The sequence below is a fragment of the Neomonachus schauinslandi genome, chromosome 7, assembly GCF_002201575.2.
Source record: "Neomonachus schauinslandi chromosome 7, ASM220157v2, whole genome shotgun sequence".
In the NCBI taxonomy this organism is placed as follows: domain Eukaryota; kingdom Metazoa; phylum Chordata; class Mammalia; order Carnivora; family Phocidae; genus Neomonachus; species Neomonachus schauinslandi.
In genome coordinates, this window is record NC_058409.1 from 108,684,929 (window position 1) to 108,700,257 (window position 15,329).

At 54.0% G+C, this 15,329-nt stretch overlaps 1 protein-coding gene across 5 annotated transcripts in view; it reads left to right on the forward strand.

The window, feature by feature from the left end:
• TNIP1 (TNFAIP3 interacting protein 1) overlaps positions 1-15,329 on the forward strand; it is a 49,386-nt gene that overhangs the window by 25,597 nt on the left and 8,460 nt on the right. For 3 of the 5 annotated variants that reach the window (XM_021700968.2, XM_021700960.2, XM_021700987.2), the window contains 6 exons: positions 1,732-1,923; positions 5,501-5,595; positions 7,171-7,291; positions 11,161-11,250; positions 13,093-13,158; positions 13,319-13,450. In XM_021700968.2, the coding sequence (XP_021556643.2) occupies positions 1,732-1,923; positions 5,501-5,595; positions 7,171-7,291; positions 11,161-11,250; positions 13,093-13,158; positions 13,319-13,450 (696 nt within the window). The remainder of the gene's footprint in view (positions 1-1,731; positions 1,924-5,500; positions 5,596-7,170; positions 7,292-11,160; positions 11,251-13,092; positions 13,159-13,318; positions 13,451-15,329) is intronic. The other 2 variants (XM_021700976.2, XM_021700981.2) reach the window with 2 other exon arrangements.

A 15,329-nucleotide genomic window follows, 5' to 3' on the forward strand; every position in this document is an offset into this window, starting at 1 on the left:
ACTCTTCCCCGTGGTCTCTGTTTCCTCCTCCCACCAAGAACTAGGGGGCAGATGTTGCTCCTTAGTTCACTGGTGGCATGTTGTATCTGTTAGTTTCCCCTCCCCCCCCGTGCAAGGTCCCCATCAAGTGGTCATCCGGCTTACACTAGCATGCCCTCAGTGACAAGCGGCTCCTCGCCGTATCAGGTAGGTCTGAGTATCAGAAGGGTTCTCCTGCTCTATCCCTGAAGGTTCTGAGATGCTGGTTGAGGAGGAAAGACACTCCCCCACCCCGCCCTGGCTCAGAGAGTATTTCACTCTCTCACTTGGACCAGTAGTTAACCATCTTGTTAATAAGTTCCTTCTTAGCCCACCATGTGCCTAGTCTGTGCCAAGCAGAGGCAAGACGGCCTCCCTGCCCCTTGGGAGCTTGCAGGCCGGTGGGAGAAATCGTAGGCATGAAGCAGTTCATGAGCCTTAAATAGAGCAGCATTCACCACCTCAGATCCTTTGTGGGAAGAGGCAGTGGGGGAGTGAATGCCCAGTTGAAGCAGCAGCTTTCCCTCCTGTTAGGATAAGGTGCTAACAATACTACGGAGGCATTCACTGAACACCACATTGTGGCCGTAGGGCATTTCCAGGCCGCGGAGCACAGAGACAAGGGAGCTCAGTGTGGCAGGGCACTGAACTGGATCAAGAGTCAGAAGCCTGCATTCCAGTCCTGGCTCTGCCGCTGAATCACTGGGCAACTTCGGGCAAGTTCCTTCTGCCCGTACTGTGGTTTCTCAGCCTGAGCCCTGAGGCTCCCCATGGCACTGACGTCTGTGACTTCCATAAATGTTTCGGGGAGGCTGCTAGAGGAGCTGAAACGTGGGCAGGGCTGGGAAGGATGGGCAGAGGGGACACTGCGGGAATGAAGACTGAGGAGGCACGGGGCCTGGTGTGTAGAGGCTCAGGCAGGGGAAGGTGCGGACTCAGATACCCGTCAGGGGAGCGGGGCTCGATGCGGTGAGCTGTAAGGTGCCAGTGAGGATCCTTGGGCATGGTGTTGGCATAACTAGGGCACCATTGTCTTTGGTAAGAATGTTCTAGACAGAGGAGAGGTGGCTAAAGAGAGAGAGAGAGACTGATTATTGAGATTGGACTCCCACAGTTTGCTTCATTTCTTATATACTTTACTAGATTGGGACTCTTTGAACCCTCTAAAGCAATGGTTCCTGACCCGTTTTGACTCTGGGGTTCTCTGATGAGTTGGTAAATGCTTGGACCGTTCCCTAGAAGACACACCTGTAGACATAAAAGTCAGACAGTTTTGGTCTCTGCATGGCTCCCTGCTCAAGGGTCCCGGAACCGAAGAAGCAGTGCTGTTTATAGAGTGACACCCCTTTCCTGGGCTTGCATCTTTCACATGTCATTCACCCTCATAAGAACCCTATGAGGTAGAAGGGAAGGGAGGAGTGTGTGTACATTTAGTAGAGGAGGATTTAGAGGCCTGGTGGATGAGTGGTTTACCCACAGGCACTCAGTGAGGCCCAGAGTGTGGGAGGAAGGTGGCCTGCTGCTGGTAAGCCAGCCTGTGGCCTGGGAGTCCCAGGTCCTGCCCCATGAGTCAGCCCCAGACAGGGAACCTGTGTAACTAGAGAATTTCCCTGGGCTGAGCGAGGCTTAGAGGGGAAACTGAGTCATGAGGCACGGGGAAGCCAAGGGAGAATGGCCAGTGATGAGTGGTCGGTGTGCCTTCCCTCCCGCCAGGCGTTCGACGCCCCGCCCCACGAGGACAGCAACCTGATGCTGCATCTGCAGCGCCTGGAGACCACACTGAGCGTGTGCGCCGAGGAGCCGGACCGCACCCAGCTCTTCACGCACCTGGGCCGCATGGCCCTCGAATTCAACCGGCTGGCCTCCAAAGTGCACAAGAATGAGCAGCGCACCTCCATCCTACAGGTGAGGCCAGCTAGGAGGGGGGCTGCGGACGGCAGGTGTGCCCCCCCACCTGCCCCCGTTCTTCCTGGGAAGCCAGGGGTACCACAGGCACCTCTGAGGGTGCCGTTGGGGGCTGACTCCGGGCTTACCTTTCAGGGTGGTGAGCAAGGTCAGGAAGGTGTGGGAAGGCACGAGGAAGAGGAAGGAAATTGGAAAATGTGGGTGGGCAATGCAAATTTCATGGCTGGGGATACCACTGGGACATGGATGTGGGCAGGTCGGCAGCAGTCCTACCTCTAGTAGGTGGAAGAGTTGGGATTCAGACCTCAGCCTGTCATGCTCTAAATCCCATGCTCGAAGCATCATCCTCACCTGCCTCCCAACCCTCCCTGCGTCGTGGGAGTGAAGTCAGATTCCTTCCTAGGCCAGGCCAGGCCTTGGAATAGAATGGTCCTTGGTTCTAGTAGTGACTTTTGGGGGTTTTTTGCTGTATGACGATGGACAGGTCACTTACCCTCTCTGTCCCGCACTGTCCCTTTCAGTAACATGGAGTTGGGAATGCCTGCCTCCTGGGATTGCTGTATTAATGAAGCACCCAGGGCAGCCTCAAACACAGCAAGTGGTCACTGGTAGGGTTTCGTGGGGATCAGTCATCTGTACTGGGCAGGGGATCTTAGCCTCAAGGGCCTTGGGTAGGGAAGGATTCCCAGAAAGCGAAACTGAGGCTCTAGGAGGACCTGAGTGCCTGTCACCTTAGTGACAAGGCATAACCTGAAGTCTCCTTCCTCCCTCTGTGCCAGTCACTGTTCGGTCACGGATCTATGGTCTCACTCGTGTCAGCAGACATTCAAGATGGTCCAGTTGATTGGGGGCAGTGGTGAGGGGGGAGTCTGCTGTGTGTGACCTCGGGAAGGGCTGGGCTGACAAGAGCAGGAGGGGGGTCCAGGCTGGAGACAGGTGTGAGGAGAGAGGTGAGGGGCAGAGGACTCCAGGGAGAACGCAGGACTCCCATCCCACCATGAGGGAAGAGCATGTTGAGGGGAGTGAGTGGGGGACACTGTGAAGGCCTGGGGGTTCCAGGCTGAGGGAGAAGTCTTTCTGCTATCACAGAGGCTTAGAGGTGTCCAAGCCGAGCTCTGGGGAGGTGAAGATGGTGCACTGCATGCAGTGAGATCACTTTGAGTGTCAACTTTTTGGCTTTGAAATGGCGATTGATACCAGGCCTCATAAAAGAGGGTCCTGCCAAACTCTAGTATTTTTTTATATCTCGAGCTCCTGTGTGTGTTGCCTTCTTGGCTCTTACCATAGTTTGTTAATAACTTTATCTTCTTGGGTGGTTTATCTACTTTGTGCTTCATTTTTTTTCCCTTGCGCTCCCTGCTCAAATATAAGGCTCACAAGGCGGGGCAGGCACCTTCTCTGTCATATTCACCACTGTATCCCAGTGCCCAGCACTTAGCGGGTGTTTTGTGCACATTTTTGAGCGGGTGAGTGAGTGAGTGATCAAAGGACCTCACAGGTAAGCTCTCTTGGCCCCTCTGATGGAAGGTGATGATCTTAGTGACATCCTCCCTCCACTGGCTGTTTCGTTTCTGGGGCATTTGCCCAGAGATGCGGAGGAAACAGCCCTCTGGACTGGGAGGTCGACAGCACACGAGTCCTCGTCCCGGCCTTCCCTTAGTGACTGGGAGCAGGACATTCTGTTCCCGCCCAGGGCCGTGGCATCCTGGGTATTTGTCTAGCCTGTGGGTGGAGGCACATTAATCTGGTTCCTCCTCATTTATTCATTGATTTGTTTCTTGGTTCACTCAACAAACACTGTCAAAGGCACGTATGGTGCAAGGCCTCTGCTAGACACTGGAACCAGTCACGGTAGTGTTCTGTCCTCTCGGCCTCGGATCCCTCGTGTCCTACCAGCCTCCATTTCCAGGCTGTCTCCTCCACGCAGCCTTCCTGGGTCTCCCCTGTGTTAGCCAGAAAGGGCTGGGTTTTGCTGTGGAAACAGGCAACTCTGAAATCTCCCTGGCTACTGTGCAGTTTTCTCTCAGATTCCGTGCGGTTGGGGCTTGTTTCTGCTCCTCAGTTACTGAGCGGCCCATGCCGACAGACAGCCCGGCATCTCGTGCCCTTTGGCACAAGAGAGAGAGACCGGAGAGTTGTGCCTGGGCCAGCCCAGAAGTGGACTCATGTCACGGCTGTGCACTTCCACGGGCCAGGAGTAGTCAGCTGATGGCAGAGAGCCCGGGGCTTGGAACCGGAAGGGAGCCATGGAAGGCGGTGATTGCCACGGGCTACAGGCCTTCCCCGCCCCTCTCTGCGCCTACAGCACGGCGGGGGGCGGGGGCATAGGGGGACACCCCGCTTTCCGTCTGCCACATGGAGTACAATCCCAGTGGTGATTCTTAGCAGCTGTGCAACCTCATGCACATCACATCACCTGCACTGGCTGCTTTTAAAACAGAGATGAGTTAAGTAGCTTTGGGGAAGCCGTGCAGCTCCCACGAGCAGCGAGCAGAAGAGCACCTGGCCATGGACGTGACGTGTACTAGGTGCTCACTGAGTATTTGTTGGAAGAGGGAGTAACTTCGTACCGACACCTGCAGCACATTCCTAGTCGGCACCCCTGCCCTCCCTGGGCCTGGCCGTCCCATCTTCTATGCCCCGCCCCATCGCCGTGCTCCCAGCAGGAGTCCTCAGATAGCACCTTGCACCCCAGGGCTCTTGCTTGTCTGTAAAGGAGGCAGAGGAGGAACGTTGTCCCCATGCGGAGAGGGGGGATCTGTGTCTCCGAAGTGAAGCAAGCCCGAACTGCACCTGAGACCTTGCTGAGGTCTTGACCGAATGCCCTGTCTTGCCATCTGGCCACACCAGAAGCCTCTGACATTCTCCAGATTGACTAGCTCACAGGCCTCCTAGGACTCCGCTCCTCACTGTTGGTTCCTTCACTGGACCCCTCCGTCATGCAGTCAGGCATTCCTTCAACAGAGTTGAGCGTTGGCTGCACGAGGTCCTGAGCTGGGCTGGGGATCTGGCAGCGGACAGGAGAGCGGGGAGGGGGTCCTGGGCCTCCGGGCGCTCACAGACTGGTGGTTCTTCAGCTGTACTTGTCACAAGTCCTAAGCAGGGTGAAAACGGGGCCTGTGAGCAAGGATAATGGCAGTGACCTCACTCACCCGAGGTGTGGGAGTCGGGGAGGCTTGCTCTACGACGTGATGTTTAGGCTAAGACCTGAAGTAGGAGTAGAAGTCAGCTGGGGGAGGGCTGGTGAGGAAGAGTGTTCTACGCTGTGGGAATAGCAGTGGAGGAGGAGGAGGGATGGAGCCCTCTGCCTAGCAAGACCAGAAGGCCCTGTGGCTGATTCTTGGTCATGCATCCTCATGGCTGGCTCCTGAGGGGGAGGATGCATAGAGGAGCCTGCATGGGCCTAGCACCAGGATTCCCAGCTGTCCTGAGAGGGCCTGGGTGAGGGCCACGCAAAGGGGATAATGTGTTGGGACCTGGTGTGTCTATGGCCCCTCCCCTGTCCTCCATCCTCAGCCTGCATTTGGGATGCACCCCTTCCCTCACCTTGCCCCCTGTCTACCCCTCTGCCTTGCAGACCCTGTGTGAGCAGCTGCGGAAGGAGAATGAGGCCCTGAAGGCCAAGCTGGACAAGGGCCTGGAACAGCGGGATCAGGCTGCTGAGAGGCTGTGGTAAGTCCAGGCTCCTCAGGAGCGAGGAGTCAGACGGGCAGGAGGAGAGGGGTAGTGCCTGGCACCGATTTCTGGGCTGAGGGTTGAGGGCTCTGAGGCTTTGGATGTCAGGTCTCTTGGTCCTTCTCCTTGGGCACCTTCTCCGGCCCTTCTAATACTGTTCTAGAGTGCCTTGAGAGCTTCAGAAGAAGGTCCGCACAAATTGTGCTCCTTGGGAACTTGGCCCCTTAGCCTGGTAACAGCGGCCTGCCTGCTGTTGGGCAAGGGCTCAGCGCTTTGCTGCCCTCTGCTGGTCACCATCGTGTCCTGCCGTCTTCCTGCTGACCGTCAGGGGTCCCTCATTTGCCTGCTGGCTCTCGGATTTCATTGTGCCTCAGGATCACTGAGGGTCAGGAAAGGCATTACACGTTCACACTCCCACCCCTCCCTCCTCTGCTGAGATCCTGATTCAGTGGATGAGGCAGGCCTAGGCATTTTCCCGAGGGCCTCTGTGATTCCAATGTAGGTAGACCCAGGATCACACTTGAGAAACACTGCTCTTGACTGTCAGAGTTTGAAGGGCCCCTCGAGGTTAGGCAGGTCAGACCCCGCATTGTGCAGAGGGGAGACTGAGGCCCAGGGAGCGCAATGTGTAACTACTGATTCACTGTGCCATTTTGAGTCAGCATATGTTTATTTACTTCTGCATGGCCTAACAGTTGGGAGTGTTAGAGCCATAATGACTCCATCCATGGATCTAAGACCGCAGGCTGGAGGAAAGACTCATGACTAGAAGGCATGAGTGCAAGTCCCTGCTGTGTGACCTTTGGAAAGCCACTTTACTTCTCTGTTTTTCTATTATTACATGGAAACTTAGCTGGCAGATACAACGTAAATATTTTCCCTATTTCAGTCATACCTGAACCCACATCAACACTTTTTATTATGTCCTATGTCACCTGCCTTATTGATTTAAGAATTTGCTTTGATTTGAATCATGTTTTTACTTAAAATTATGATAAAGAAAACTTGTCCTGGAGTTAATGGAAAACAGCATCACCTGCAATGAATAGAAGACAACCCCAACAATAAATAAAATGAACATGGAGGGGTGTTACTAAGTTCTGGCCAAGTGCCGCGACCCACGGGAGGCTCTGAGCCTGAAGCCTGCCCTCTCCCTGTCAACAACGCAGACCAGCATGTCCTGGAGGAGAGCTCCAGACCTGTTAGCCTCAGCTAAGACTGTTCCCTGCTCCACACAGGAAGTTTGAAGCTGACTGGAAAGGGTGTACCTTTCTCCCTGGAGCATGATCAGGGTCGTTTAATGCAGGTTTGGGTGCATCCTGGAGATCTCATGTATGCAGACCTCACACAATTGGGAAACCCTGCTGTTGATGACCAGAGACTTCTAGAGAAGCCCAGATTGCCAGCAAAGGGGCCTAGGGATGCCTTCTTTTGTTCTCCCCAAGGGCAGGTTTCAGGGTCCTGCTTCTTCTCCAGGATGCAGCTACGCTTCAGATGAGTAGTAGGTCCGAGGACCCCAGCCTCCTTAACGCAGGGCCAGCAATGTGACCTCTCTGTTTGCCTCTGACACAGGGAGGAAAACATGGAGCTCAAGAAGTTGTTGATGAGCTGTGGCAAAGAGAATGCCTGTGGGCAGCCAGGCTCACCAAAGACAGAAGACACAGGCAAGAAGGGAGTGGCCGGACAGCAGCAGGTACGTGCCCAGAAACTCCTTCCACGGCATCCTCGATCACCAGGGCCGGGCCTCTGCTGCTGCCTCCCATGGCAGTGAGCCCACCATCTCCTGCTGCAGCCAGCATCCCTCTTACAAGGTTTTCGATAGACGGTGTCTCTCCTTAGCTTAGCCTGACAGCCCGCGCCCCTGGAGCTTCTACTCCTCAGCCCTCATTCCGCATCCCATCCCCTGGCATACATGCTCAGGCTGCTGGCCATGACCATGGCTCGGTGGCCCCCACAGGCCTTCTCTTCTCCAGGCTGAGTAGCTCCAGTTCCTTTGGCCACTGCTCATAGAAAGTGGTGTCGAGTCCTTCGCTCGGTCTGGGCACATTCCCTAAACGTGTTCCCGTCTGTGAAGATCTCTGTTGGGTGGGTCTCAAAAGTCAGTTTAACATCTCAGATATTCCTGGCAGAATTAGGGTGTTGGGTGGAGAAAGCCCCTCAGGGGACTCTGGTAAGCTCCTGGGATTGCGTCCTGGGGCCTCTGACCTGGAGAGAAGTAGGGGTTAGCTGACATTGCCATGGCCGGGCACCCCTTCCCACGGCCGCTCCCAGCTGTGGCTCACATCCAGTTCCCACGCACGAGCTGGCACGAGCTGGCTCTCCTCCCTTGCCCGGTCTGTGCCTTTCCCCTTCCTGCAGAGCTGAGTCCCAGCTTTTTCCTGACACGTTTTCCCCTTTTAATGGGGTTTAATGGCTGCACAGCAGGACTCAACATCTTTAACAAACCCCACACCTATGTAATAGCAACAATTACCGTAATAACTTAATTCCTCGCTACTATGTGGCAATGTGGAACGTACCTGGGACTTGCAAATCTGTCATCCTATTTGGATCTCCGCTCTGCACGTATGCTAGGCAGGGCCGGGACAATTACTCCATGACACAGCCGTGGCAGGAGGTGTGGAGAGGTCACGTGACTTCCTGTCATCAAGATCCCTGCATCACCTGCCAGCAGGCCACCAGCAGTGCGGCAGAGACCCATGCTGTTAAATGACTGTCTGCACTCCAGCCCGTGAAGCCCCTCCCTTCCTCCATTTACCCCTCAGGGCAGAGCCTGCCTTGGCCGTCCTCTTGTGGAAGTGCCTGGTGGAGCCCCCGGGCTCCCGTGGGTTCCCTGAGCCACCATGGGTATGGGATTCAGTGGGCAGGCCTCTTCACTTTCCCGAGCGCTTCGGTGTCCGCTCATGCCGCTCAACTCCCCGGAGGTCCAGCTCATCTTAGCAGCCTGCCGGGGAGGCAGGGCCCGCGGGGGGCATGTGTTTCGGCGGTGGCGGAGCTGGCCCCCTGGAGCCACACACGGCTTGAATGCTGGCTCCACCTCTGGCCAGCACGGCCACCTTGGATGAGTTACGTAAACCAACCGTGTGGCTTCAGTTTCTTCTTCTGTAAAATGGAAGCGGTAACACTGGCCTCAAAGGATGGTGGGAGGGCTCAGTGACGTGATACCCGTGAAGTAGGTTTAGCGCTGGACGCGTGGTAACCCATGAACGTTAGCTGTTGCTTTTAATGGCCGCTTTGGTGCTAGCAGCCGGGTGGGCGGACTCTTCTCTTCTTTGTGGAGGTTAAGGGTGTACCCCCAGGAGCCCCCATCCCCTCTTCCTCCTTGCCCTGTAAGGAGGCAGCAGGCTTCTAGGGGCAGGCCCATCTCTTGCCTTCCATAAAGGCGAGGGTCCCTGGAGGGCTTCCCCAGCCCGCTCCCCTTCCTCCCTGGTTCTGTGGTGTGCTGACAGACCTTAGCCTGCAGGGGGCACTGGAGCCTCACGAGTTCTGCCCTCATGGCCCGCCCCACCCTCCACTCCCACCCCAGCACTGGGGGAGTGCAGAGGGGGCAGGAAGGCAGGGGATAGAGAGAATGTGGGCAGTGACCCCAGGACAGATGCTGACAAGCCCACAGAATATCAGAGTTTGGGGCCTTTGGAGCCCATCTTGTTTGACCTCCTGGTACCAAGGCCGAAGGTGTGTGGGTCTTGGGCTCATGCTGGACTCGGAGCGAGAACCAGCACTCCACTGCTGGCCTCCTGAGCTTGTTCTGCCCTTTCGCCCCAGCATTTCCTAGTTCAAAAAAATTTTTTTCTAAACTTTATTTTGAAATAACTTTAGATTTACAGAAGAGTTGCAGAAGTAGTCCAGAGAATTCCCATACCCCCTTGACAAGTTACATAACTGTGGTTCAATGATCGAAACTAGAAAATAAACAGTACTATTAACTAAACTATAAACTTTGTTCAGATTTCACCAGTTTCTCACTCGCGTCCTCCTCCTGCACTTTCCGTGTGGGCGCCGCCAGTCCGGGACTCCACATTTCCTTAGCTTCCTCCAGTCTGTGACCGTCCCCAGCCACGCCTTGTCTTTCACGAGCTTGACACTTGGGAGTTCTACAGGCCAGTGATTTTGTAGCGTGTCCCTCAATGTGGGCTTAACTGTGATTAGATGAAGGGTGGGCACTTGGACGAGAACACCACAGGAGTGACGCTGTGCACTTCCCCGTGCGTCCTGGCAAGGGCACGTGACGTCAGTGTGTCTTATCACTGTCCACCTGATTGCATGGCTGAGGGGGTGTGTGTCAGTGTCTCCATACTAAAGGAACGGTTTTCCCCTTGTAGTTAATAAGTACTTATTTTTGAGGAGGAACTTTAAGTCTGTGCAAATATCCTGTTTCTCCTTATACTTCTCACTAATTTTAGTATCCATGGTGGATCTCACCCGCAGAGATCATCATTACCGTCGTAGATTTTGAATTTCCCTCGCTCCTTCTATATTCAGTAATTGGAATTCTTCTGTAGGGGAGAGTCATCCCTTCTCCCCCACTTATTTATTTATTCAGCTATTCCTTTCCACCAGTTATGGACTCGAGGATATTTATTTTATTCTTTGGGTTATAATCCAATACGACCATGATTTATATTTTTGTTCAGATTGTTCCAGCTTTGGCCATGGGACGCTCTTTCACGTTGTCTCCTGTACCCACAAGACATGCCTTTCTTCTTCTTCATCATATTATTATTGAGCACTTCCTTTTTTTTTTAATAAGATTGATTTATTTATTTTAGAGAGGTGGCGGAGGGGCAGAGGGAAAGAATCTCAAGCAAGCTTCACCCCCAGTGCAGAGCCCGACGTGGGGCTCGATCTCACAACCCCGAGATTATGCCTTGAGCCGAAATCAAGAGTTGTGTGCCTAACTGACTGAGCCACCCAGGCGTCCAGGCACTTTCTTATTTTCTGGTACAAGATACTCCAAACTCTTGCTTATGTTTTCCCTGCCCCCGGAATCAACCACTTCTCTAAGGAACCCTATGTCTTGTTGTTGGAGAGCAGCACTTAGAAACCAAGATCTGGGCACTAGGTGTGCCTACTGCCGCTGGAGTGTCACCATGTTAGGCTCTCGCAAAGGACGGAGCTAGGAAACACACATACATGTACTGATCACACATACACGTCTTTATTCCATATCTTTCTAAAAAGCTTTATAAGTAAACATTTTAGAAAATGTTAAAAAAAAATCTGTAACTCTTGCCTTCTAGGTCAGAGGATTTTTGGTTGATGTTGGGTGGGGGATGGTGGCAGTACCTTAGAGATAGAGTCTGAGCAGGGCAAGAGGCGGCCATGGGAAGGGGAGCGAGCAGAGGGCAGGAGGGCAGGGGAGGAGGAGTGATGATCTGGTAGACTTTCCAGAGCAGGCTTAGTCATGGCTGGGATGTGTAGTGGTGTCCTGGCCGGTGGGCAGATTAGAGAAGTGGGAGACCAAGGGCTGGGTCCCTGGGTGTAGGCCTTCAAGGAGCACCGAGTGGGCGACAGAACTGTTCTTTGAGGCTTTGCTGAGGGCCGTTCTCTGGTGCTTCCCAGGCCTGTGTGGCAGCAGGGAAGACCCCAGAGGTGGGGGCCTTGGGTGCGGCTGAGAAGAAGGTGAAGATGCTGGAACAACAACGCGCTGAGGTAGGTGGCTGGAGGGGGTGGTGGTGGTGGTCAGGGAGGACCCTCCTTCCCTCCTGGGCCTGGCAGGACAAAGGCCCTCCTGGCCCCCTGTCTCATCCCAGGTCACCGTGGTTAGTTGCCATGGTGACCACGGAACCATCTGCCCGTGGGAGAGACCTGCTGCCTTGTCCTGGGCTCTTGTTTCTTAATCAGTTCCCCTGCCTACAAGGGTCACTCGGAAGAGGTGGCGTTTGGGGCCTGGCCTAAAATTGTTGGCAGGGGGAACAATTTAGGAAGGCTCCCGTGGTACACCCTGGATGGTGGAAGGAGGCTGTGATGAGGTAGGCAGGTGGCAGCATCAGGGATGGGGAGCCTGGGGCTCCTGTGTCACTGGGGAAGCTGGGTCGGGGCGGGGGGGGGAGGGACTGTCACAGAAGGAGAGGATCCGACGCCTTCTAGTAGCACTGCTTCTCACCAGCTGGAAGTCTCCTGAATTGAGGCTGTGCCCATGTGCCTCCTCCATCTCCCATCCCGGGCCAGTATTTCCAGACTGGAGGTGGAAGCCCGATCCTGTCTGTTGTCTTAGCCACTCCTCCCCTCACAGCTCAGCTTCTCCTACGGATTCCTGGGCCTTGCTGCCCTCCCTGGGCCTCCAGCACATGTGCAGGTCAGGCCTCCATCAGTCTTTGCTTATGTGTGCATATCAGTTCTAGTTTTCTTTTTGTATTGCTGTGAGGTCTTTGTTATGATGACAGAAGTAACATAATGCTCATTAGAAAAATACTGAGAACCTCACCACCTAGGGATGCCCACAAGTTGGCAACAGTCCTAAGTTTTATTATGTACTTACTAATGTATAATCGGTTTTTTTTTTTAAGATTTTATTTATTTATTTGACAGAGAGAGAGACACAGTGGGAGCAGGAGCACAAGCAGGGGGAGTGGGAGAGGGAGAAGCAGGCTTCCCGCCGAGCAGGGAGCCCGATGCGGGGCTCGATGCCAGGACCCTGGGATCACGACCTGAGCCGAAGGCAGACGCTTAATGACTGAGCCACCCAGGCGCCCTATAATCTGTTTTTTAAAATAAGCAGAAAAATTTATATCCTTGATACTGCATGACTGCAGATTACTGTTTTTCTTTTCTCCTCCCAAATTAGCTATATCTTTAAGGGTAGTTATTTATGTATCAAGCATACACTATATTTCTTCACTTCTGAGTACTCTTTATCATATGTTAACATGTCTGAAATGGGGATAGCTTTTCCCATTGTTTTATGTAGTTAATGGTATAGGATTGTTTTTCTTCCCTGAGGAAGTGTTCTGTCACGTCTGGCAAATAATTGGGGTCATCTTAGAAATGCAGCAGTGTATCGGGGGCCTGATTTTCTTAATAACTGCACAGCACCTCATTTTCAGTCTGTAGTATGATTTTCTTAACCCCCCTCCTACGTGTCGGTAGTCCTCTAGATTTTGCAGGCACACAGACGTTGCTGAGACGGCCAGCCTGGTACGCGTGTACTTACACACACTTGTGCAAGTGCTTCTTCAGGTTTCATTTTCAGAGACAAAGGAAGCTTTTATACGCAATCCCAGGTCGCACATGTGTTGTGTAACTGTACGCCAAAATTACATGCTGTTCCTTTGGTGTTAGCCTTGCTTCTCTGGCGAGGATAAAATAGAGCACTTGATGAAGTTTCCTCCTTGGGGATCACCGAGTCTTCAAGGAGGGAGGGTTTCAGGCAAAGCGTCCGTGGCCACCGTTCCGCCACACACGCCGCGCGCACCGTGGGCAGCTGGTCTGTGTGGACTTGTCCCTCTTTGTCTCTTCGCGGCTTATCTCCTGCTAACCCGTCTCTCCCCACAGCTGCTCGAAGTGAACAAGCAGTGGGACCAGCATTTCCGGTCTATGAAGCAGCAGTACGAGCAGAAGGTAGTGTGGGGTGATGGGGACTCGAGGCTGAGCCCCAGGTTCCCAGCTGTGCTCTCGGGGCCTCCCCCGTCTCTGGCCTGCTGCTTCCTTCTCAGGAGCTTGGAACCTTGGAGGTTCACCCCTTCCCTCACGCACTCCCGCTCTCTGCCTTTGAACCCAGATCACTGAGCTTCGCCAGAAGCTGGCTGACCTACAGAAGCAGGTGACTGACCTGGAGGCTGAGCGGGAGCAGAAGCAGCGTGACTTTGACCGGAAGCTCCTTCTGGCCAAGTCCAAGATCGAAATGGAGGAGGCAAGTTGACTGCTGGTCCCTGCTGGCTCTGCTCAGGAGGCCTGGGGGCTCCAGCTCTGGCTCAAGCGCTAAGGGCTGTGTGGCCACAGGCGAAAGCACTTTCCTTCCCTGTACCTCAGTTTCCCATCTGAACATTGAGAGATTGGATCAGCTCTCGCTTTCCATATTTTCGTGTTTGCATGCAGAAGAGCTGTTTGTTCACTTAAAATGGTGCGGACCAGGGGACCGTACAGGGAAGCACAGAGTATAAAGGACACATGCAGGCTGCCCGGGTGCTTGATAGGAGTGGGCTGCTGCTGAGTGTTTAGAGTAGTGATGGCTGTTTGGGGGGGTGGGGGGGCTCAAATATTAGACAGAGCTCCCTTTCTTCACTCGTCCAGCCGCTGTTCAACAGAGCGTGCACTTGGTGCCGTGCTGGGCGCAGAGACTCAGTGGGGAGCAGATCAGTGGGTGGGAAACAAGTCATTGCAGAAACAAATATGAACAGGTGTGTTCAAGTATCACAGGAGAAGTTCCAGGGAGCGGGGGGAGGGCGTAAAGGGGAACCAGGTCAGTCTGAGGGGGGCCAGGAGCAGGTGTCCTGAAGAAATCGCATCTGATCCATCAGTGTGTGACCAATAGCAGCCAAGGCCTCCAGGATCCTGGGCCAGCTTAACAAGGAAAGGCCTCAGGGCCCCCAGACTCTTGGAAGATTGTATTTATGTCATAGTGTCTTCCCCTTCGTGGGAACTGGGCACAGGCTGCTTTGGCCTAGCTTAAAAATGGCCATTTTCAACACGGATTGCATTTCAGAGTTCCCTCTGTCAGCATGTGACACCCAGGGGCTTTATCCGAGGGGTCAGCCTGCCTCAGTGACCACCCCTTGCCTTGAACGTGTGTGTTAGTTAGGGAGGACCCTGCCTCTCTTTTCTCCGAGTGCAGTCACATCCGCGACTGTCCACCGGACCCCTGGCTCTTTTGTCCCTTCCCCCAGCTTGCATCCGTGGGTGAGATAAGTCCCCAGGATGGGACCGTCCTCCCTGTTAGCTGGGGGGAAGGTGGCCCTGTGTTAAGGACACATGGTGATAAGAGGCCATGCTAATCCTGGAGCCTCTCAAGTGGGAGTCCAGAACACCTCCCACAAGGTCTTCCCAAGGCTGCTCTCCCCAATCTTTGGCTGACCTCCCCTATTTGAAACACTTCCTTTGACTTGCAAGGGGAGAGAGAGCACCAGAATTAGGAGACCTGGCTTCTAGCCCCAGCTCACTGTGTAGCCTTAGGTAAGTCACGTCTCCTCTCTGGACATTCATTTGCCATCACATCAGGGATTAGGGTTTGATGCTCTCTTAAAGGCCAGTCCAGCTGTGGCCCTCTGCAGTGAAGGATCCCTGCCTGTTCCATAGTGGGTGTGGGAGCGGGGCTTCCATCTGGACGCCCTCCCTGGTTTCTTAGCTGTGGCGCTCTTTCTTTTCACCTCGCAGTACTTTGTTCCTCTGCGGAGGAACACTCTCTACCTTTTATGCTGCATTTATTTAAGTGTCTTCTCTCCTAGGCTTAGAGGCTGTAAGAGCTAAAAGGTCCTTTCAGTGTTCTCAGTGGTTGATCACTTCTGTGCATCACAGAAGACCCCGTGCAAATCTCGTGGAAACTATGGCTCTTCTCCTTAGAAAATTGCACAGGCAAAATTTTGCCTCCCGTTTTGGGGCTCACAGACCTCCTGACACCCATCCGTGACTCCTGTTAAGAGACCCCGACCCATGGCAGAGAGGGGAACATAGACCAGAGAGTACTGTGGCAGTGGCCAAGGTCTCAGCTTCTTGGCAGAGTTGCTGGTATCAGAACCCAGAGTCTTTCAATGAACTGAGCTGCCTTTTCCTTGAGGACAGGACGGTATGGGCAT